Below are 24,194 nucleotides of genomic sequence, written 5' to 3'. Positions count from 1 at the left end.
ACATGTGCTTACTTAGACTAGTTTCATAGGCCAACCGCCGCCGCCTAGGAACTCCTCCATATAATAGCATATTTTGTAAAACTAGACTTGGCAGGGGAAAACATGAAACATTCTCACAATGAACCTACTAAATAAATAAATTATAGAAATTATAAATTATAATATCGCCACTAGCACGTAAGCAACCGGCCATAGACATGACTCATGACCTTGGACAAGGTTGCTTGCGGCCTTACAAGTGCTTGCTCGTAACATATAGTCCTTGCCCTTATTTGAAATTAAGTTGTAGTGAACTTAATCTAAAGCATAATTTGTTATTTGTAGACTATGTCGCTACGTTTATAAGTCGGTGTAGTCTTTGTTACTTGTAGGAAAGTCAATTTTTAAGTTTTTTACTCTAGACTTCGAGGACACAATTGAGATGCATCATACATTAAAATCAAATACTTCCATAAATGCTTTAAGCGAAACTTCCACTAACAAAGACATTACCCCAAGAAAAAAACAAATGAAAGCAAGAGCAAAACACATTAGTTTGCTCAAATACATACTGTGAAGCCCAAACATATCATATTATTTCTACTTAGCTATGGATGTAGTTGTAAACCCTAGCTACTAAAATAAACTCAACTATTGTCGAGAAGGATTAAACGATGCTGATTCCTGAACATATAATGCTACAATTCCTACAAACCATTGTTGCATACAGGATTGTTAACATGTTATATAAAATAACAGCACAATCTTTAGGAGAACCGTGCTCACAATGAATTAATTATAATAATCTCGGGAGGAAAAGGAGGTGAAAATAAGAAGCATACGACTCAAAGAAGTGTGAGAAAACGAAAATGCATAGCCCTCCCTCTTTCGGCTGGCTAGAGAGAAATCCGTCTACCATATCATTTCTAATTCTTCTTGTAGTTTGTTTCTCTGCTTTTATTTTGGTCAGCGGGTTCAAATTTCATCAGTTCGTGATCTACAGACTTAACCCTAAGTATCACTGAAGCTCCTTTTCAGCTCATTATCATCCAATCAAGCTCATTCTGTTAGAATGACCTTGACAGACTTAGACAGAGCTTACATGATTCTTCAATTTATATACGTACGCCACTACATTGCTTAAAAGGGTGTACCGAAACCGGGGCCTAGAATAACTGGACGGCTGCTTCTCCCGCTTATTTTCTGCCCTACTTCGGTTGACCAAAATGTTGCAATGGCACAAGTGAATTACCCCACAAAATCATGAATCATATGACCTCCAAGTTGCCGCCTGAGCTGATATTCATCCTGTTGATGCATTTGTTGCTGCTGCTGCTGCTGCTGAGCGTTTTCCACACCATGCCTGAGGCCCAATGTCAATGACACCGCTCCAAGTCCACCAACCTCAAGCCCGGTTTGATTGTATGGCACTAAACCCATCAATGCACTATCCATGCTTGATGGAACTTCACATTCTATTCTGGATCTCTTGATCTCGTGACTTTGGTGTACGTCATCAGCATTCAGTGTATCTCCCAAAGAACCTATCCCTGAGGATTCCAATTGCCGACTAGATGTAGGATGATGCATGGCAAGTTTCTCATTGCTTGGCCTGCTGGTGCCTTCAGTTGGAGAACATCCGTCTTTCCGGGAATCTTGGCAAGCTTCCATGGATCCTCGAGTCTCGAGCACGTGTATTTCTTCAACCATGGGCTTCCAAACACGCACTCGGGCGTTTATGAACCAGTTTGACACCTGCATTAGTTAAAGAGAAAATTAGAGATAAACCCGATTTTGAAGACTCCTTTCAAACTAAATCCACTCTATATTTTTCTATAGATTTACACCCAATTCAAATATATAATTAGCATTTTATTATTAATTTTATTCATTTTTTTCTACCTTCACATTTTTGCCCTTTAGATTGTATAAAGCTAAATTTAGTATTTTCTCAATCTCAGCATAAATTTAAATTTCAAATGCTAAATTAAAATTTAACTAGAACTAAATGCATCATAATCAATTGCATTCTTACTTTCTTAATTTTGTACTTGACTGTATATATATGCTCTTTATAGAAACATTATATTTATATAGTTTTTTACTCCCTATTGTACAGGTACCTTGACAGAAAAAATTTCAGATTTTATATATAGTGCAAAGTCCCATTTCATTTGAATCATGAGAATGAACTTTCTACTTGCAGAGAATAAACTTTCTACTTGCTTCAAAGAAATGGAAGCATACAAACATAGCTTGTTTTTCTTGTATGTGCATCAACAAAATAATTGATGAAGAACTACTCTGAAGAAAAGAAAAGGGTTGGAGAAGGGAAAGAAATGACACAAAGAGTATTATTTTTGCGAATTAGATTGCATTTTCACTCTAAAACTCACATTTGGCGTCTCTCAATCTACACACGAATGATATCTATATGTAAGGTACATGGTGATCTTATATTTTGACAAACTTTTCTCTTTTTTTAGGTATATTATTATGATCGACATAACTTTTTACTCATACCTATTTACTAGTCTAATTTACCTATTAAGTAGGCTAGCTTGAGAAATATAACCTTGAATTTCAAATTAAAACATGGGTATGATATAGAGAGACACCTAACGAAAATGTATAATCTAAATCGGAGTCTAATATAGAGGTATTAATGAAAAGAAACATAAACTAAATTTCCTCTATACTAGGTGAGTTTCAAAAACTCAAGTACTACATGTATTTTTTTAGGGTCAGATATCATATATCCAAAAGTTACCTATATATCATATTTATGATTCTACCTTATCTATAGAAAATTAATTCATTTTCACCAAAATTTTTCATAAATTTATAGAAAAATTCCGTGATTTTCTTAATAATTATGAAATTGATTGAAACAACATAATGGCTAGTATTAAAGAAAAGAAATCACATAATTAAGGTATTTAAGATTTAAGAGTCAATTAAGCTCATTCAATATATTGATGTTATATTTCAATGGTGGCAATGTGTAAATTATAAAAAAAACTAGGATATAATATTTAGTAGAATTATATATTTAAGTGTCTATCTAATAGAATTAAAGTGGTGGGTTTAAATGGGTGTAGATTTTTGGGTGTATAATGAATTACTCCTTATTTAAATATATCATAATTAGCCCAAACTATCAACCGAATGTCAAAATAATGAAAATGGTAATGCATGTGGTCCACTTGAATTTGGAATCCAAACCAAATTGAGGTGGGATTTGGGAATGACCTAAATATACATGTACAGATACACGAAAGTCTTTCAGCTAGCTGAACCGAGGTATGCCTACCTATTTAGTTTTTACTGAGGATTAGATCCAATTTAAGTTGATCATAACTTCAGACATGATAAGCACTTGAAAAAGAGAAGGTAGCCCTACCTGGTTTCTAGACAAACCCGTTTGAGTGGCTAACATGTGCTTATCTGTGTCTGTTGGATACCTAAAACAAACAGATGATCACGGTTAAAGCAGAAAAGAGAATATAGATAGAAGTGAGGAGGGAGTTCAAAAATAATTGACTTACGGGTGAAGAAAATGATCAAAGAGCCATGCTCTGAGGATGGCCACTGAACGATCCGGTAGGCCTCTCTGCGGCCTCCAGATGTGTTGTTGGGGTTCAGGGAAGCCGGCATCTACCCCACCCACGGATTTACGCTTTTGCAAGCCGAGGCCCATATACTTTAGCTTGCCCACGGCCTTATCACTTTTACTGTTGGAGCCAGTAGTACTGGCAATATTGGCTGATGAATAATCTTCCCCCAAAGCTTTGCTTATGTGCTTCAGCTGGTCTTTGATGGAACCCGTAAGACATTTGAAGTGTCTTGAGACTGTGTTGAGAGCCAATGAGATGTAAGGAGTTGCAGAGCTGAGACCTGAAACTGACTCAAAGGAACAGACCACCATTTCCATTTGTTGATGATATTGCTTGTACTTTCTGCATACCTTTGATCAGTGAAACACAGCAAAATTACCAAAATGCAGTCATGATTCATGAGCAGATTACCAACTAGATCTATATAGGTGTGCACCACATTGACTTGTATGCATTGTATCTTTATGAGAGATATATTCTTCAATGTTATAAAGAATGAATGTGCTGCAGATAGTTCAATTAACAATTACCAACTTATAGAGAAAATTCGACATTGCAGTTCTATATCAAATGCCTAAGATGTTACAGGGCAAGCTAAACGTCACTAGATAAAGAACACTCATACTTACATTTTTCTGACTCTATAGTCTATACCGTTTCAATCTAACATGTGACATTTAATACATTGTAGGGTTTGGCAATTGCAGGGATGAACTCAGGATAAACTAATTGCATTACTACTATCCTGCACGTCAGTGTTCAATTGTTCCGGCCTGGAGTCTGCCATGATGCGTAAAAAACAAATAAGTACGTTAAAACTAGTTTCGTAGATTGATTGAATGACATAACTATTCATTCAGTACAGAGAGGTCCAACATATTGAGAGCACTTGCACCAAACTTTGCCAAAACTAATAAAATTAATGGGTGATGTACAATATAATAACCAAGGACACCGTTCTTTTTAAGCCCATGATGCCATTCCAAGATGACTTGTTTCAAAACTTTTATAAAGTGACTGGAAAACAAGTGGCTTATACTGTTAACGAAATTCCAATAATTGCCACGGTCCTACTCATAATACAGTGCAGATATTTAAAAACTATTAATTCATCAATGATTATAATTTGGGAGAAGCTAGATGAACATCTGAATATAGTGGATGACCTCTGTAAATGAAATATGTGGGTCATCCCAATTCTCTGTTGTGTCAATCAATATTTATTTTCAACCTAAGTTTCCATACATTCATACAAAGGTACAATCTCACATTTAGATTATCCTACGTTGCTAGATGCCTATTAAGTCAACATCAACGTACATGTAATTATACAAAAAAAAAACAAGTACATCATTTATTCATGTTACCTTTTCTTTTCTATTTTTGTTAAGAACCCTAAGCATCATATATAAGTTCAGAGGACAAACCCAAATGAGCAAATAACATATTATAAAAAAAAAGTCAAAATTAGGTTACGAACTGAAAACATAATCATGTGCAGAAAAAAAAATAACTTCTTTGAATTGAGGAAGAAAATGTGGATAGTAACAAATTAGGTCATGCACGGATGCACCACAAGATATCTTATATCCATGAAGTATACATAAATATAAGAACAATGCTTATGAATCTTAAGGTTATACACAGTTAATAGTAAATTGAGGAAAAATTAATGTAAATTGTTTTATATTCATGAATATAAACTACATTCAGCTATGCATCACCATGAGTACCAAAAACTAATGCCTACACATATATGTTAATTTTTGATGACAAAACCATAGGGACTTAACATATGCTACGCCAGGAGTGGCACTGATGTATAGATATTTGTGGATCATAACGAGGATTGTTAAAACGTGGTTTGATTAGTCTTCCAAAGGAAGAGATTGCTAGCAACAATTCTAACTGATCAAATGGATGTTCATAGAAACGACAATTTTCCTTAGTATACTAGTTTTCTATCTTAAATTAATTCTGGTAAAGTATTCAGGTAATTAAATTGAATATTTCTCCCTCATCATTTGTTACCAAGAAACAACATAAAGTTTGTCCTGAAATATAATGGACGAATTGAATTAGTGGGTGTATGATCCATCGAACAGTGTTTTAATACAGTACCTAGCGAATATGATGTCCATCTAATCAATCTGACTTTTGCATAAATCTAATTCAGTCAATATCATGGCCCCCACGATTTGCCATTAGAGATGTACCCCAATGCAGTTGAAGGGAAGCTATATGTGTATAAAGAGCTATTGGTTAATTTCTAGCTCAAAGACAAGCAATAGTAACCTGGATGCCTAAATTTTGAAGAGGAATGCGCATTACCTTTGTTACGACTTAAAACTCTAAAAGCCTATTACCAAGGACTAATATGGTCTATTACAAATGCACAGTAAGCTTCTTGCACGGTACCCTGTTTTAACTTTTAAGTGACATTTCCAGAACAATTCTTTTCTAAAATATAATAATAATACTCCCATCCCCAATGCCTTGTGATATAAAACATTACTAATTGTTTACATTCTCAAAAAAAAAACATTACTAATTGTTCTTTAGACATGAATTCATGTATTTCAATTAAATTAACTGGTTCAATATGACTGTTTATGTGAGTGTTATATTTCTCTATACCAAACTTAGTCTTCTTGTGATCTGGAAATACAAGACCATGAATGAGGATAACCCCAACAGAATATAAAAGAACAAACAACTCAAAACAAGTAATTTATAATGCATTACTTATCTATTTAGTAACCCTCTCATAGTTAATTAAAACAAAAAAATTTACTAACCTCATCCTGCATGTATAGGAGCTTTGCCTTCTTCTGTTGGTACTCCGGCCGAATCGACTCGGAAGATGTGCTTGCAGCAGCTCCACCGTCACTGCTAATCTCGTTGAAACTGTAAAATGCCGAGGATGATGCCCTAGAATTATTTCTCCCCGGATTCGCAGCTTCTGAATTTCGAGTCATATTAGCAGCTTGATCATTCGAGGCTGAAACGGAAGCAGAAACGCTAGCTCGATCCCCCGACATCCTCTCAGATTCCTCACATATTTTAAATGATTTTGAGTGATTACTAACTCTACAAAAATCTTCCAACAGCTGTTGTGCCGGTTTCAAAAACTTGGAAGTTTTTAAAATCGTTGCATATCCTGTGAAAGGACCAAGAGGACCGGTGCTTCTATGGTATGCAGCATTACTGGTAGAAGTGGTACTACTCCCAACTATGTCTTGAAGTGATTTGGTAGTTCCATACGCTTTGCTTATAATTGACGGCTTCATCATTGAACATAAATAATCGCCAGATTTCCCACTTGTGCTTGCTTGCAATCCTTGTGATGGAGGAGGATTTGAAGAAAGTGATAGGGACAGACCTTGTTGATTGGAATAATCACTCAAAGCACATCTCAGTTCTTCGCCCCCAGTCCAGTTATGGCGATTACTCCCAATCGGACGATCCAACCAAGAACACGAGTTATCTAATCCCAATGTGGATTGATTTACATAGCCTTGTGTCCAAGAAGCCATTTCTAGCTGATCCTGCGTGCTTCCTCCGGTAGAAGCTGTTGTGACAACATCTTGGAGGGTACTATGGTAAATTGGAGATGGAGATGAAAAATTCTGGTAACCATGGTAGGTACTAGGCTTTAAATGTGATGGTGTGGATGGCGAAACGTTATTTACTTCCCTGACAAACATATGGTGATTTGAAGTAGTACCACTCGAGTAATGATTTGTAGTACCACTCGAGTAATTGGTCACCCAATTATCTAAGCTTTGGGGTGGATTCAGAGTTCTCCAGTTACCATAATTCTGAGGACTCTCGTCACCTATTTCTTGAGGTGATGATGCAAATGCATGGTTTGCATTTATGGAGAAATTGAGAAGTTCTGGGGAGAAGAGGGTCGGATCAAAAAGCAAATTATTGGAATTTCTGACATTTCTAACTTGAACAATATCTGGGTTCTGTTGGGCAGGAGAATGATTAGGTACATTGTGATCTAAATGATGATGAAGGGGTAGGTTTGAAGTAGGCTGAACTCGCAACTTATCTCGGCGGCTTTGCTGAGCTACATGGTTGGATTCTGTAGGCCTAAAGCCACTCATCTCCATCAACTAAAAAGTGAAAACCAAGATTGCTACTTCTGCTTATAGATATACACACACTCAATCTGGCCGGCTCAGCATGCTTTCAATGGTTGGCCGCCTAGAGAAAACTTGTGAAGAACATGAACTTACAACTTACGAAGAACATGAACTTCTAATTCCTGCAAAAGTTGAGCAATGTTGTCAGAAAATACTCTCTATTTTATCTCTATCTCTGCTCTATATAAAAATCTGGGATACAACTACTCTATACAATCTCTCACACGAAACTGACATAAACTGATCGACATATCCCGTATCCAATTACTGTAGATTATAATATTATATACATGGTTTTATCCAAAAGAAACTTCTCCACACATGAAAGACATCGGTGAAGTGGAGAACAAAAACAAGAGATAGTCTACCTTGTGAGCATCTTTTCCCTCACGTTGAAAGTAGTCGGTGATGATCTAGCTCGATCGGTCATCTGTTTAGGTACTCGATCGGCTCATCTGTTTAGGCAAGCAGTGAGTGGTTTAGCTGCGCGCTCCTACTGTCGGCAACCCAAACAAAACCTTCAAGGCAGAAAGCCAGAAACAGTATTACGACAAGCGACCACACACCAAATTAACGTCGAAAAAGAAAGGAAACCTTCCACTTCAAAACCACACGTTAAGGAAAGACGTAGGTGAAACCCTAATTCTCTCTTCAACGCGCCACCACTACTCCATATGTTCAACTCAAAACCACAGCCTTAGACATGAACGACAGACCGAGCCCTCGCAAATACAGATCCAGAAGTGGATTTTTTGTACCCAACTCAAGGAGCTTATCCATTTGCATTCACTTCTTTCAATATAAGAATACTAAACAGTCACTAATGACATCATAATCTTGAAAAAAACTTGAAGCAATAGTAGTTTGAAGAAAGACAGGAAAAGAAAACGCTGTTAAAAAAAAAGAGAGAGCCTGTGCGATATTTATAGCTGCACAGATCTCATCAGAGTACATGAACACTCCAACCTACTGCAGAAAATTCAATTTACTACGTACTGCTGCCCTTAATTACCTGTGAAAAGAAGTTTTGGACGTTCGTTTGTCGGATCTCGATTCAGAGACGACCCGTTAGAGCACGGATCCGAATCTATTTTTTTCCGGTGAAGGGATTTGTGGAGTTGACAGATACTGTTAGAAGAGAATATGAGCTTCAGAGAGACAAATAATTGTGTGGAAGGGAAATAGCTGGCGTTCAAGCTTTTTGATGTTGTTGCAGAGGAAGGTACTTCATCTGGTTGTCCTTGTAAATTGATGCTGATGCCGTTTGATATAACAGCGAATAATCTTACGGTAAGGAAGTTCCGTTGTCCGTGAATTGCTTCACGATTTGACGAATTAGGAGAGAAGGGGTCCCATGAACCGGAATAAACCTCCTCTTTTTTTCTTTAAAGATATTTGTTTTTGAAACAAGGAATTTTACAACTCTAATTCTAGTGGACAAAAAACCTAACTCTCTTAAACAACTCTATTTCTAGTGGACAGAAATAGAGAAGGCAACCTGTGGTGGCCCTAGTAAACACAAGAGTGAAGAACCTCATTGGAAGAGAGTGGGATTTACTGTTTAAATAGCTCTATGCCCCTCAAGTTTACCATTCAAGATTAAATTACGTACAGGGATAGCATAATACCTAATTAAAAAGAGTCTAAAAAGAATACGATAAATGTAGCAACAAAATTCCGATATGGCCATGCGAGGGAAACAAAATAGTGTTCGGATGGAAGAATAAGTTTGGTGCATATAAAATCCTAATTTAATGATGTTGCTCAGTCGATCCTTGTCCAACGACATAGTATCTGGTCATTTTTATCCACCTCGATCTCTCTTTTTCGCTTCCTTGGAAGTAGATTGCCGCACCGGTTTGTCTGAGGTGTTAGGTTCCTTTCAATCAAGCTTAGCTCGTTTGTTTTTGGGCGATTCTTGTTGTTTTAAATGAATAACTTGCCACCACCATTTATCAACAGAACACAAGTACATAACCAAACCCGACATAATTTGAAGATTTGAGTTGCCTCTTGATTTGAATTTCGGTTTGAGGTTTTGGTCTTTACTCTTTAGTTTGTGTTCATCAAAAAGTTTGTAGCATGCGTATTACGCATACTTGGGAGTCATACTAGTTTGTAACATCCAAGGAGGCAAAAAAGAAAGATAATCGTACACTACGTACAATTATTTCTATATGATTTTACAAAAAAATCTAAAGTTGCAACTTCAAACCAAACCTCTACAAACTAGCAGTGACATTTATAAAGATAAATGGATTAGAACAAAGCATATTAACCTTTATTTCATCAGCAAGTATTTGATCATCATACTAGCGAACAAAGTAAATCCGTCTGGCAAAGAAATGAGTTATCATCGCTCCTACGGAGGGATTTTGCAATATATTTGTTGATGTAACAAGTCTTCTATCGGGAGTTTGTCCTCTCTTTCTCAGCCTTGGCTGGTTTCTCTGTTCGGGCATGTTCTTATTGCATTTTACTCCTTGACTATTAAATGGACTCACTTCGAATTAATATAAAAATAATAATTAGTGTGGTCTTACTATGATATATTTAGAATCAATTATCTGAACCTAACAAACATCCATCCTATCTTAATATGTTCATGTTGTCCAACTCTGCATATCTGATATTCAAAGTCACATTAATCCAATATTCCAATTCAAGTTTCCGTAAGCTTCAACTTGTAAAAATTATCCTAAGGTTAACCTAATTAAAACAGTCAAAGCTCTAGCATGGTAGTGTTCTCTTCTAGTCTTTTTTTTCCAGATGGTCCCTCCGCCATTTCATGTAGGTTTCTCTACCCACGAAACCCTACGTGTAAAACCATAATTGGCACCATCGTTGGCCCTGAGATATATCGGACAGCGAGCTCACTGGAGATTACGTCACCTGCGCATTTTGTATTCAACGTCTTGGGCCAGCTTTGATCGTGAACCGCCCAGATCTTTTGCTTCCAGACAAGGGTTTTTTGTTACATCGATTACCGATAAGATAAAGCTGATCGATTGAAACCCCCGGCCAGTTGCTTAACGTACGGTAAAGCCTGTGTGAGAGTGACTATCACTCTCATCACTCTCAGTCCCAGTCCCAGTTCTATACGCCTCGTTATTAACTTGCGCAAACACTTCCCGCCGTCGGTTTCGAATCCGACGGTGAAGGTGGTGGTGATGCTGAACAAAGTCGCAGAAAGGGAAAGCAGATGCCGTGCTCGTAAGACAGAAGGTAATGTATACGTGGGCTAGGGTTGAATAGGGTTAGGAACTAGAATATGGTGGGAAGCGTTGGATTGAGATCGGAGGGTTGAGAGAAGTTAGGGGTTTGGGGAGTGTGGGTGATCTCATGGGTATTGGTGCCGTTACTGGTGATAGTCCAATCAAAGTAAAGAAGGTCTAGGGCACAGCTGGGATGTCGTGGTGCAGATTATATAGCTGGGTGACCCACGTGGTCGCAGAGGGAGTAGCGACAGGAGAATATCAGATGGGCAGGCTAGGCTTCAAAGAGTTCACGCAGCTGTATAGTCTGTGAGTAAATCAAGATCTCTCATTTCTGAGCTCCTAGAGTTTCTTATGAGTTTGACCAAAACAAAGAAGAAAAAAGAGTTTCTTATGAGGAAAAAGAAACTAATTTGAATATAGAAAAGATACTACTGTCTCTGTAACTCTAGAATAATTGTTGCGGCACAAGTCGATGATATGAGTTATGACTGTGAATGTTATGAATATATAATATACCCATGCTTATAGAATGATGAATCAGTTTTGATATATCTTTCCGGCCAAATTATTAGGACCCACTATGAATTTAAGTACACTGACTTCCAAAACATTTATTTTGGTACATAATATTTGAAGTTCGACCAAACATTTTACACGACATTTCCATACATAATATTTGAAGTTCGATCCAACATTCGTACACAATTTGAGTAACTCCGTTCTTAAGATTTCATCGTTCCTAAAATTTCATCAAAATTTTGAACCTGACCAAGGGTGTTTAATCATGGTCGTGTTGGCATACAATTTGTTTTGAAAATGACCGATACTGTTATAGAATAATGTAATACGCATCAGAATATGGAAAAACATCATTTTTATTCATTGATAAGAAGACATTTATATAGCCATTACATTGAGTATCATGTAGAATAAGAGATTATATATCATTCCTTATCTAGATTAACATATATACTAATTAGGACAAGATACACCGAAAAGATTACGGAGAGTAATTATCCTACAACACTCTCTCTTGTATCGCGATCCTAATATGTCATGGTGCAATACTGTTGCGTCGGTAAAAACTTTGCCAAGCAAAACAAAAATCTCTTGGGTAAAATAAAAAGCATAGTCGAAATGAAAAAAAAAAAACACAACGCACCAACTACAATTGAAAATAACATGTGGTAGAGACTTCCCCTGAAATCTGCAAAACAACTCCCCATGATCGATAACTCAATCTCGAAGGTTAAATAGATAACGCATACAAATGCTCTTCACATTCTACAAAAGTAGTAATTGGTCAATGATTTAAATATCAAATTTCGCCAAACATTCTTAAATCAAACACGTAAAATTATTCGTACATGGATCAAAATAAAGAGAATTGCATAAAAACTCAAAACAAGAGTTTGCAATGAAAATAAATTCACGCGTGATATGACATTCACGCACTTAAACAGTCGTAACATCTTTGATACCCAAACCGTAAAAAGTTCTAGAAAGCAAACACACATAGCTTTTCATTGGTATGTGGTTCACAACCAAGTTTGTTCTGAGCTGATCACAAGGCTCAGTCGAAGTTGACTTAGCTATAGGTTCCAGACAGATCTGTCCTATTTTGTTAAAATAGTTATAACTCACTCAATATAATAGATATGGTCAAATGCTTGGTGTCCCAGGAAAGTAGACACATAGAGCTTTCCAATGATATCAAGTTCACCATTTCCCAATGAATGAGCTACCCTATAGGTCCCATGAAAGTTGACTTACGAATCTAAGCAGATTTTGACATTATTTCATTAAAGTGTCTTTTATGTTGGGATACATGATTTAATGTTATAAACGTGATGTGATCAAACATTAACATATGTGTGGGCGCACTCATCCATCATCTTGGCTTTATGAGTTTAAATCGAATGAGATGTTAAGTCAAGTATAATACAACAAGTACATGCATACACATATCATACTTAAAATATGGAGAGTTTCATCTCTTAAGACTTATCGTCACTCGTACGGAGGAAACACGTATTTTAATGACTTCGACTGATTTATGGAATACTTGTAAGCATTAGTTGAACATTATCAATGACTGTCATAACTTTCGAGACCTAATATTCTTAAGATCATTTCATTCCTAAGTATAGCTGCATGCAATATTGCATATCTCCAAACAGTTTATGAGTAAATTACTATGCGTAATGAGGGCCCTAGCTATAAGCTATAATCGCTTAGCTGTCGCTCATGCTAATTCATTCTGTGAATGAATATGGAGGTACGAGATGTTTTACACCTATCCCATGTAATAGTCATTAAAAGTCTTTGAAGTGAATTCTCATGCATTATCCAGTTAAAAAGATTTGATTGGATGGTCAAAGGTTTAAGAGATGAAATATAACCAAGGTATATCTTTTTGATCAGAGGTTGAATCGATCATCAGAAGAAGAATTAGGCCAAAAATTAGGATACATTATGGGAAAATAAAACTTCCATCGAAGAGAAGCAAATGAAAGGCTTTCATAAAAATTATCGTAGAATCGAGAATGAAGTTTTCATTCTGTACATGAAAGATCATGAATTAGTAACTGCATCCAATTTCTAAAAAATCCCAATTGTTTTGAACTTTCTCTTTTAGAAAAATAAAAAAGATTGAGAAAAATCAGTCATTCCCAACCACTGATGAATGATTCCCCCAATCAAAAAGTTAAGGATTAGTAATCCTTCTTAGAAATCAAATGGATTCGGTCTTATACATATGCGAGTAAGGTAATCAAAAAAGAAAGAAGCTGAGTTCTTCTTTTTTTATCACTTAGGAGCCGTGCGAGATGAAAGTCTTATGCACGGTTTTGAATAAGAGAAAGAAGTGAGGAATCCTCCTATTTCATTAGATCCGAGATGTGATATGGTTCCAAAGGATGAACTCTTTTCTGTATACTTTCTCCGGTTCTGTTTGGTGATAAAGAAAGATAATTCTTGGTTAAGTTCTCCACCTTAACGACAGAAAAAATGATTGATCAAATTCTATTGAAAACCGCCCATTAGCGCCATCGTTAACCATCGGTCGTTAAGGCGTATTCTCAAAATACCTATATCTACAGCTGTGGCAATAGGCGCGTGGGGAAGGACGCACCTCTGGTGTACCAGTTATCGTGCCCAAGTTAAACGCTGGGTAGCCAAGTGCTGAGCTCTGAGTTTTGAGCAAAGAGCTTCGAAAATACAGTATTGTCGACTCTTAGTTCATCAGAAGTCCATCACACTTCATTTTAATATCTATACGCTAATTAAGTTAACACATTCCATGGTCTGAAGACACTTGAATTGGGTGAAATCCAATCAATTTAGGATCTTTATCAACATCTCTTAACTTTGTCCTAACAAAGATAATATGTGACCATAAGCTACAAGTTCAGTTGTTTTGAAAAATACCAAAATGACAAAGCAATAGAGTGCAACGACATCCATTATGAGAGCAAACATTCTCATATTTGATTCTAGAGCGTTTTTGTTAGAGTTTACGTCATAATATGAGTCTAAACTCTTCTTTTTCTCACCACATGAATCAAATGTATAATAGATAGGATTTACATTTATGGTGTTGGCATTACCTAACCAAGGACCTATCTCTTTGTTTAAACTGGATCATATGGCTTTCTAGGCGGCGACAGAGGTGACTCGGTCACTTTCTGGTCCAACGTCCAAATCTATTCCAGCCAAATAGCAGTTTTCCATGTAGGCCAATCTAAAATGTTGGAATTTTGCTTCAACAGAGTATGTATGTATGGTTCGACATCCAATTCATTCAACATTGTCATTATTCAAAATCTCTCTTTGGATTAGTATTGACATTGAGGCGTTCCTTAATGATAACCATAATCTAAGAAAAGTGACGAGTGAGTATTACTGATCATAGATCAAGTTGTGTCATAACTTGCATTAAACAAGTATTATCGAACCAAGTGGTCTCTTTACACTTTCGTGAGAACCATCTACCAAATTTATGGTGTCATCACGTCACCAACAAGGGGTAACTACATGTCCATTTTTCGGACATCAATCCTTAATGGTATATTTGCATCATGTATATCCGATCTCATCACTTCAATTTATGGGACTTATAAGAACATGATAAGGTTCAGTAGGACAAACCACGACAAAACCTAGTCGTTTAACTTGAACAAACTTGTTCTTCTCTCTCTCTAACGACGAAGAGACTGGCTCATCAAAAGTGACTAAATAAGATTGTCTGTTAAAGTATTTATATAAGTGGAATTTAGGTGAAAGTTCATGTCTTATTAAAAGACAAAACTTATCTTCAAAATATCCATCATTATGCGTTTGTGGAGGCACAATTTGGCACATAAACTATGTGGACGATAAACCATTAACATAAACTTTTAACAACCAAGCATATTGTTAGGTTTGAAACACTAACATGCTAACCGTTACAACCGTAACGTCCATGATGATGGTATAGATTCATACCGTAAAACAAGACACGCTACAAACTATAGTTTATCGTTTGAATCGTTGATTTATCGTTGGAAGCTTGTTTTCATCAACAACCAATACCAAACATCTATTTTACACTTCCATGAATCACTGACGTTTTGAAACCCAAATGCTACCAAATTTTAGAAACAAGTAAACATGGGTGTTAGGAATCTAATGCCACTGGCCTCACTTCCGGAACCAGTCAAAAAGGCACCGAACCGGTCAGAATACTCGCTGGAGGTCAGCCACCATTTGTGTCGAGCGGTTCACCATGTTTCAGGTGTCCAAATTCCCTCAACTTTTATGAGTAGGTAGCCTTGGACATTAGAAATCGGTGGCCGCAAGTATTACCCCAATAGCCCACCTAAAGATAGGTAAACCGGTCCTCACAATGACAAGTCCGCAATCTGAAAAACCTAAAAGTTTAGGCTTTTTTCAATTTTTTTTGTCATTGTTTGGGTGCTCCATAACATCTAAGTGTTATGGTTTGAGTTTAACCATGAGATATGTATCACCACAATATATTTTAACATCAAAATTAATTATGAGAAGCCAATTTAGGCTTCTATCTAATGTCTCAATCTCTTTAGTAGGAGAGTGTTACTCCTAAACTTTGCTAAAGAATAAGCTTGGATATTGAGCATAGTCAATAAAGGATCATAGAGGGGGCTTATACACTTGTTAATGCATAGATTACATATCCATTATGTTGGAGGAATTATATTGATATGTATAACATCTTTGCTAAAAAAATAGTCTATGAGAGTCACCGATTCATTAAACCGAATAATAGTAACGTGAAAGAATACAATTCACACGATATCGACTCTTGAGATATGTTGTATCATTAGAAGCGATACATAAGAAATGTAATTTTCACAATGAGTTTGTAGGTGATAAATGTTGGCATAAATATTGCCTTCAAGTAGCTTATCATCTCAACAATTCTACTTATGGTTCCGTTGTGAATTCATCAATATAGACAACTACTATGACAAAACTAATTCATAGGTTTAAAAATTGTTCTCTTGATGCATAAAAACATGTGACTTGAATCATAATGTCATAAGATATTTAAACGTGAGCATTAAATCACTCTTTGATTCTATGTGATGACCTAGTCATCATAGTCACAATGGATTAGAATACTAAATCTATTAATAACTTTAAATTCTTTTAGTTATGCACTCAATGTCTCTTTAACATATTCATAAATAAGAATATAGAGACAAGTAGTCTTACGTTACGACATATAAACATCACATGAGAACATGAGTGTGTGCACATTGCCATTTGATGAAGAACTATGATTGGTAAGACACAATAAAATAGAATTACATGCCTAGGCGGGGGTGCCTACGCGGGGTTGCAGGGGTGCCGTGCAGGGGAAGCTGCAGGGATCCGTGTGGGGAGGCATGGGGCGGCAGGGCTCCTGTGAGAATTGTTTTTCTTTTTTTTTTTGTTTATTTAATCGTCTTGGTGGGGGTAAAACTGGGCGGCGGATGGAACAACTCGGCGAAACTGCCAAGGCCATGCACGCAAGCCTGTTATAGCTTTGCCACTCCCCCTAAGCTTTCATGAGACGACCCGTCCCAAAAATTAACCTAATTATGCGTTAAAACCAAAATTAAAACTAGCAACCGAAATCTATTCTAATTTAATTGTGGCTGCACCCAAACCTTGGTTGGGCTGCCTACTTACCCTTTACAAGGGATCAAGCCATTCGTAGTTCAACCCTCAACAACAACCCGACTTCACAACCAACAACTATCGAGGGTTAATATCGCATCACAAACGCTCACATTTACCACCAACCTACCCACTTATCATAATCATGCAAAACTCATAACCATTCCGATTCGAATATCACATACAACAACACATCCGACATACGCAACCATCACTATAACCATCATCCATCAAACACACAACAATCACATTAATCTTTTATACGATAATCTAAATTACCAACAACATACAACAACCAAATACGTCGATAAATTCGTATCGACGAATGGTACTCAAAGGAGCAACCTACTGCCAAAAAAATAACACCACGCGCCGCCACAATGGCTGTGCGTGGGTCCCAATCACCACCCATATCTAACCTCTCCAAATCAACTCGACTCCAAGATGAAAGTTATAGATCACAAGAAAACACACTTTTTCACGACGGCGTCGAAGCCCAGATCGGCTGGGAAGTGGCCGGAAAAAGCAGAGGAAGGTCGGAACAATGTACCGAATTCCCAAATCACGATCTCGCTCGATTCGTCGCCCAACTCCAATCGATTTGTGTTTAGAATGAAGAACCAAGTCGAATGATGATAACCCCGAGCTCCGGAGTCCCCGGAAAACGGCTGCATGGCGGCGTTGACTTCTGCCGGATTTTTCGGGCGTTGTTGCCCCGTGCACGGCGGACGGCGGTCGGCAGGCGTCGGGACTGGTACCAAATGACAGACAACGGCGAGACGATTCGAACGGGACCGGTGGCGCCCCGATCGGTGGTTGGACGGCGGAAAACGGCGCCAGCGAAATCTCGGTGTCGGGAAGAACAGTGGCGCGAAACTTTAGAATTTTCGGATTTTTCTTCTTCCCTTTTCCCATTTTCAAGCCCCTATTTATACTAAATTCTAAAAATGCCCAAATACGTTTTGATTCGTAAATTCTTTATACGAACTCCGATTTAGGCGTGTCGCGTGTCCACGAATTCGTATCGACGAGCTCTACGACTTTCGCGAAGGGAGTTTTCTACAAAAACCCGCACTTAGGCTCTGATACCAACTGTAACGACCCTAAAATTTCGAGCTTAAAAACTCAAAATCTTAAAATCGTTAAACACAAAATAATCTCAATGAAATCGAAATCATTTTAATGTCGCAGCGGATCACATCTGAGTTTAAAATATAACTCAGTCAAGCCGATTATTACAAACCCAAATGATAATTCAACATATAACAAATGGAATTGTATAATCCTCACAACAACCTCAAAAATAAAATCACACCAAATCTCACACACAATCCACGCTGGAACCTCACTACGACTGGATGCGATCGACTTCGAGTCTTCGGAGTCGTCACTCAATCACCACTACTCAGCACCTGCGGAAGTATCCCCTACACCATTGAAATTGGTGCACCGGGATTGCAACACAAACCCGGTAAGCTTTACAGCTCGTATGAGTAAAATATTAAAATAACTCTCGTCTCATAAAAGACACAACTCCACATCAACACAGTATAATGAAAATCATGAGAAAACGAGCAACCCATCTGGTTACTCTAATACTTTCACAAAATGGTAACTAATGAGCGCTGGTACACATCTGTTACCCCTCACTTAGTATACCGCTGATGTTGGGTAACCACCCGCCACCCAACATCCAAAACAAGCTGAGTACCCATGAGCAGATAACCACCCGTTACCTCCCATGCAGTACTATGGCAGACAGACTAGAGCTCTAACTGTATCGTAACTTTCGCCCGGCCAAAGGCTAGGTTCCGACTTGCCTCACATGTACAATAATCTCACATCATATTGTACCACACATCACGTCCGAAGACAAATCACAATATTTCACATTTTCCGTGATAAAATCATGTACAATAATCTCACATCATATTGTACGTTTTAAAACTTTCACAATATATCCACAATAAAAATCATAACAGTATATTATATAGCAAACTATATATATTCGTATTTATTTACCATTTATACAATATATACATAGTCCACTATATCATATACATGTCATATTTCATAAACACCTGAAAAATTACGTACGATAATCTCACATCATATCGTACTATTAAAATCACACATGCACAATTTTTCTGTCACCAAAATGACTATTTTTAATGAATTAATAACAGTATGTAATTTAATGAACTATATATATATATATGTATTTATTACCATTATACTATATATACGTAGTCCACTAAGTTATATACATGTTGTAATTCATTAAATAAACACACTTGCAAAAATGTTGAATCACCACGAGGGTAGATTCGTAATTCAGTGAGATTTTACTCACCTTATTGACTTGAGCGTGAATCCCACAATTTCCGAAGATAATTTCCTTCCCTCGCTAATAGATCACCTTAAAAAGATAAGAAAGGAGTTTAGAATCGTTTCGTTAAACCTTTAAATGCCAAAACAGTAATAAACGGTTACTGTTCAGCAATTTTGGTTTATACGAAGTTACTGTTCACTGTTCACTATTCACGGTTACTGTACAATACTCAATTAATACGTATTTCTGTACGTATAAGTACTATATACGTATTTCTGTACGTATAAATACTATATACGTATTTCTGTACGTATAATATTATATACGTATTTCTGTACGTATAATTATTAAATACGTATTTCTATACGTATAAATATTATATACGTATTTCTGTACGTATAATTATTAAATACGTATTTCTGTACGTATAAATAAAAATACGTATTTCTGTACGTATAAATATTAATACGTATTTCTGTACGTATAAATATTAATACGTATTTCTGTACGTATACGTACGATTTAAATGTAAATACAAATTCAGTAAATAAAATTTACTAAATTACCCTTTTACAAAATTACTTTTTACATTTACCGAAAGTAATTTATAATTACATTTACCGAAGGTAAAATTTAATTACATTTACCGTAGTAAATAAAAATTACATTTACATTTACCGTACACAGTAAATTACCAAAATACCCTTCTGTCAAAACTATTCCCACCGCCGCACGTGGCGGCGCGTGTGGCACACGCGCCACCTCCGGCAGGCCGCGCGTGGGGCCCACGCGCCGAGGCAAATCACGGCGCGTATCACGCCACCGCCGCCCCATTTCTCTCCCTCCTCCTTCTCTCCGTCCCTGCACGGCCTAAGGCCACCTCCTGACCACCTCACGTACACCCACGCGCCGCCTAAGGCGGCGGTGTTCAACCTTCCTCCAACACCTCCGATCCTCCCCCAAAAACTTCTCAATCCAATCAAAATCATCACACAATCATCACAACCATGAATTGAATGTAACCTTACCTAGATCGGAGTTCAAAACGTATTGGAAACGATCGATTCGTCGACGGGCTTCTCACATAATCCTCATTTGTCGATCCGACTCCTTGGCGACGAAACGACGCACGGGGTGCTCAAGGGTGGTAGCTGAGGGTCTTGCGGCGTCCCAGGGAGCGACGGTGAGGTGCACGACAGCTCGGAGGCGGAGATCGCGGCGCGGTATCGAGGAAGGCTCGGGGCGAGAGGGAGGACTCTTGGCGGCGGAGCAGAGCGGCGCGAGTTCAGGGTTTGGTGCAGAGGGCCGCGCGGTCCTTTTGGGATAGGCGGTGTAGCCTACGGAGGGTCGGTCGACAAGATCGCCGGTGAGGCTTGAGGAAGAGGGAGGGAGTCGGGGAGAGGTGAGAGAGAAGAGAGAGAACGAAGGAAAGAGAGAAAGAGGCGCGGGGTAAGGGTTTCCATTTCTGGAAACCCTAACTCCAAAAATTTATATTTATACCTGTTTCTTAAATCGGAAACCAACTTCATTCGTTAATAACTTTTACGTTCGACGTCCATTTCGAACGCGTCACATATCCACTAACTCGTATCGACGAGCTCTACAACTTTCGTGAAGAAAGTTTTTGAAACCGAGCGACGGAATAAAAGTCGATAAATTCGTTCGGAAACGTAACGTTTTCTTATTAAACGTTCTCGGAACGTTTCCGTTCCCGTTTCGTAACGTTTGCAAACAATCATATTCATTTAGACTGAAAATCATAACTTAATAGAATTCAAATTGAATCAAATACTGTAATGAAATTTAGGGTTATTACATTAAATAAAACATACTTGTTTGTTTGCCAAATAAATAATATAATTGTTGCTCTTTCCTATTTCCACGGTCATGCTTGATATCACTAATGTGTCGCGAAGTGACTCTCGTCATTTGCTTTTGATCGTCGTGCGAGTAATTTCATCATGTGGGTTGGGTCAGAGAGGATCAACCAGTCGGACCCTGAGATCCGGGTCGAGCTCCCGGTGCTACAACACTAAGGAGGTTCGACAAGGATCATAGTCTTCTGGGTCCTTACGTGTGCAGATCGGCGACACCAAAAATTGGGTTTCTTCGCCGGCGTCCGGCTTTGTATCTTTGAAAATCCAGTCGTCGTCGATTCCACGAATATGCGGCGGTGTCGCTGGGTCGATCTAAGGTAGCAGCGACATCGATGGTTGGATGCTGGGGGTCGTTGTCGATGGTTCAAAAGCTTGGCGACATGCGTCATCGACGCTAGGTGGCGCTAGGAGGGTGTCGACGTGGTGGGTTGCTACGGTCATGAATGAGAAAAAGAAAGGGTGCCTAGAGCAGATTTCTAGGTGCCCTGGGTCAAAATCAATTTATGGTTGTTGTTTTTTTCGTCTTTTCTGCAATTTTTTTTCAACAGAAGAAATTTTTTTAAAAGGATTTTCATCTTTTTATGTCGAATTTTTCATGGCAAAAAGATTTTTTTCTTCTTCAGAATTTAGGGTTCTAGACCTACGAACTCAGGGTTAGAATTACGTGCTAATAATGTGTTACAAATTAATGTAATACAAATCAGAATAGGGAGAATTAGCATCTTTATTCATTGATAAGGAGGTCTTTATATATGCATTAAATTGAGTATCCCGTAGAATAAGAGATTATATATCATTTTTTATTTAGACTAACATATACTAATTAGGACAAGATACACCAGAAGATTACAGAGAGTAATTCTTCTACAACATATACCAATTTCTTAGCACATCAGAACCTCAAAACTGACACAACTATATAGGACCTCAATATAGTTTGTAATGAAAATTTGGATTATGTAAGTTCATTCGACGATGCATTTGCATCTTTGTTACAGGTCATTGACCATTTGCTCAACACATTACATATTGTTTTTAGAACAAAATGCTGGTCACTCCTCACAGTTTTAGAAACTCGACAGTTTACTCCTTCACGTTTCAATTTCGACTGATCACTCTTTATACTTTCTAAATTTGAGCAATTTGGTCATTCCGTCATTTTTCCATCTAATTTTAGTGTTAAGTTGTTTGTTGGGCAAACATAAATTGGATGGACTTAACACCTAAATTGGATGGAAAGATGACGGAATGACGAGATTGCTCGAATTTGAAAAATATAAGGAGTGATCAGTTGAAATTGAAACTTGAAGGTGTAAACTATCAAGTTTGTAAAACTGTGAGGAGTGACTAGTATTTTATCCTTACTTTTATAAATACATGCAATTTGACATTCACAGTATTCATAAACCGATTGCTTTCTTAACAGTACTTATTTGATATGTACTTTATATCCTTGCACTTTGCAATACTATTTTCTATATTCTTGTAATCTATTTATCATACTATATTATATTTGTTTGCTTATACTTTTATTTAATTTTTACAAAACTATTGAGAAAAGCCTGAGCCCGGTACGGGTACGGCCCATTAAAAGTCGGCTTGGCCCGGCGTAAGCCAATTATTGTAATAGACTAGGCTGGGCCGAGATATTTTAGCCAATGGGCTGAGTCCGGCCCGAGCCCGTTTTGAGCCTGGCACGGTCCAAACACGATACATTTATTGGCCGGCACGTTAAATACATAATTATATATTTTTATATAAATATTTAAACAATTATCATTATTAGACTTGAATATTAAAACTTTTAAATTAAAATCTCTTAATTATTTTATTATTTTAACTATAATATTTCACAAATATTATGAAAGTAGTGAAGAAAACGCATTGTTTTGACATATGTAATATTTTAGATATAATGTTATGAAATATGTTGTATTAATTTATTAATTTTACTATTTAAAATTGTTATATAAAATAAATATTCTAATTACATAATATGTTTTATTATAATTGTGTCATATGATGGTAATAGGCCGGGCTGGCCCGTCTCTTAGCTCAGCACGGGCTCGAGCCCGGCCCGATATACGCTTGGGCCATGGGCTTGATATTTAAGTAAATAGGCCTGCCCGAACACGACACATACACTGTTTTGGCCCGATTAAAGTGGATTAAGCCGGCCCTGCCCGTTTGCCATCTCTAGTGGCAAGTCATGTCGGTCGCCGGTGTTCGTTCAAGCAAATTTTGCAGTAGTGATGAAAGATGAGCTAGGTCAACTGTTTTGGGGAATGGCTACTTTTTTTCTTGGGGTTTGGGTTTGTTTTTTGAAGTTTTTCAATAATTCTGTATCGGGATTTTTGCACTGTATCCTTTGGTTGTGAATTGTTACAATTCCTTCAATATTGATGTACACCATAAGGGCGGGTTAATTTGTAGCTTCCTTGATTGAGACGTAGTAGTTTAGGCTAGTATTTTTCTTTCTAGTTGGTAGCGAATTTTCCTTATAGAACTCTCTAGTTTTTTGTAGTGAAGCCTCAGCTTCTGCTTGACCTAGTTGGTCGTAAGGCGTTATCGCCTCTGCAAATACAATCCACAAATTTCAAAAAAAAAGAAAAGAAAAAAAAAGTTATTTAAGGATCAATTCGAAAATAGGTATTAACTCAACGTATCATTGTATTGTAGTTAATTGCGAATTGGCTAATTAATCATTGTTTTTAAGTGAAAAAATGAAAGTTAATAGTTGAAAAGGATTTTTTGTTAAAAAAAATCTCTTTTCTTTTCCTAACCATTTTAGATTGCTTGGGAAACTATTTTAAAACATTGCAAAAGGAACAATG

General features: G+C 37.3%; 1 protein-coding gene across 2 annotated transcripts; it reads right to left on the bottom strand.

The window, feature by feature from the left end:
- Positions 1–830: 830 nt before the first annotated feature.
- LOC126786762 (BEL1-like homeodomain protein 8) lies at positions 831–9,055 on the bottom strand. 2 transcript variants are annotated; one of them, XM_050512684.1, is made up of 6 exons: positions 8,763–9,055; positions 8,119–8,268; positions 6,395–7,872; positions 3,528–3,946; positions 3,383–3,443; positions 831–1,734 (listed from the first exon to the last, which is right to left on the bottom strand). In XM_050512684.1, exons 3-6 carry the CDS (start codon positions 7,715–7,717, stop codon positions 1,228–1,230), a joined length of 2,310 nt encoding a protein of 769 aa, XP_050368641.1. In that variant the 5' UTR covers positions 7,718–7,872; positions 8,119–8,268; positions 8,763–9,055; the 3' UTR covers positions 831–1,227. The 2 variants fall into 2 exon arrangements, with proteins under 2 accessions (XP_050368641.1, XP_050368642.1); XM_050512685.1 differs by lacking the exon at positions 8,763–9,055 and having other exon boundaries at positions 8,119–8,609.
- Positions 9,056–24,194: the final 15,139 nt, after the last annotated feature.

Source organism: Argentina anserina, chromosome 3 (genome assembly GCF_933775445.1).
Source record: "Argentina anserina chromosome 3, drPotAnse1.1, whole genome shotgun sequence".
Taxonomy (NCBI): Eukaryota; Viridiplantae; Streptophyta; class Magnoliopsida; order Rosales; family Rosaceae; genus Argentina; species Argentina anserina.
Note: the sequence above shows the minus strand (reverse complement) of the source record. Positions and strands in the feature narration are given on the sequence as shown.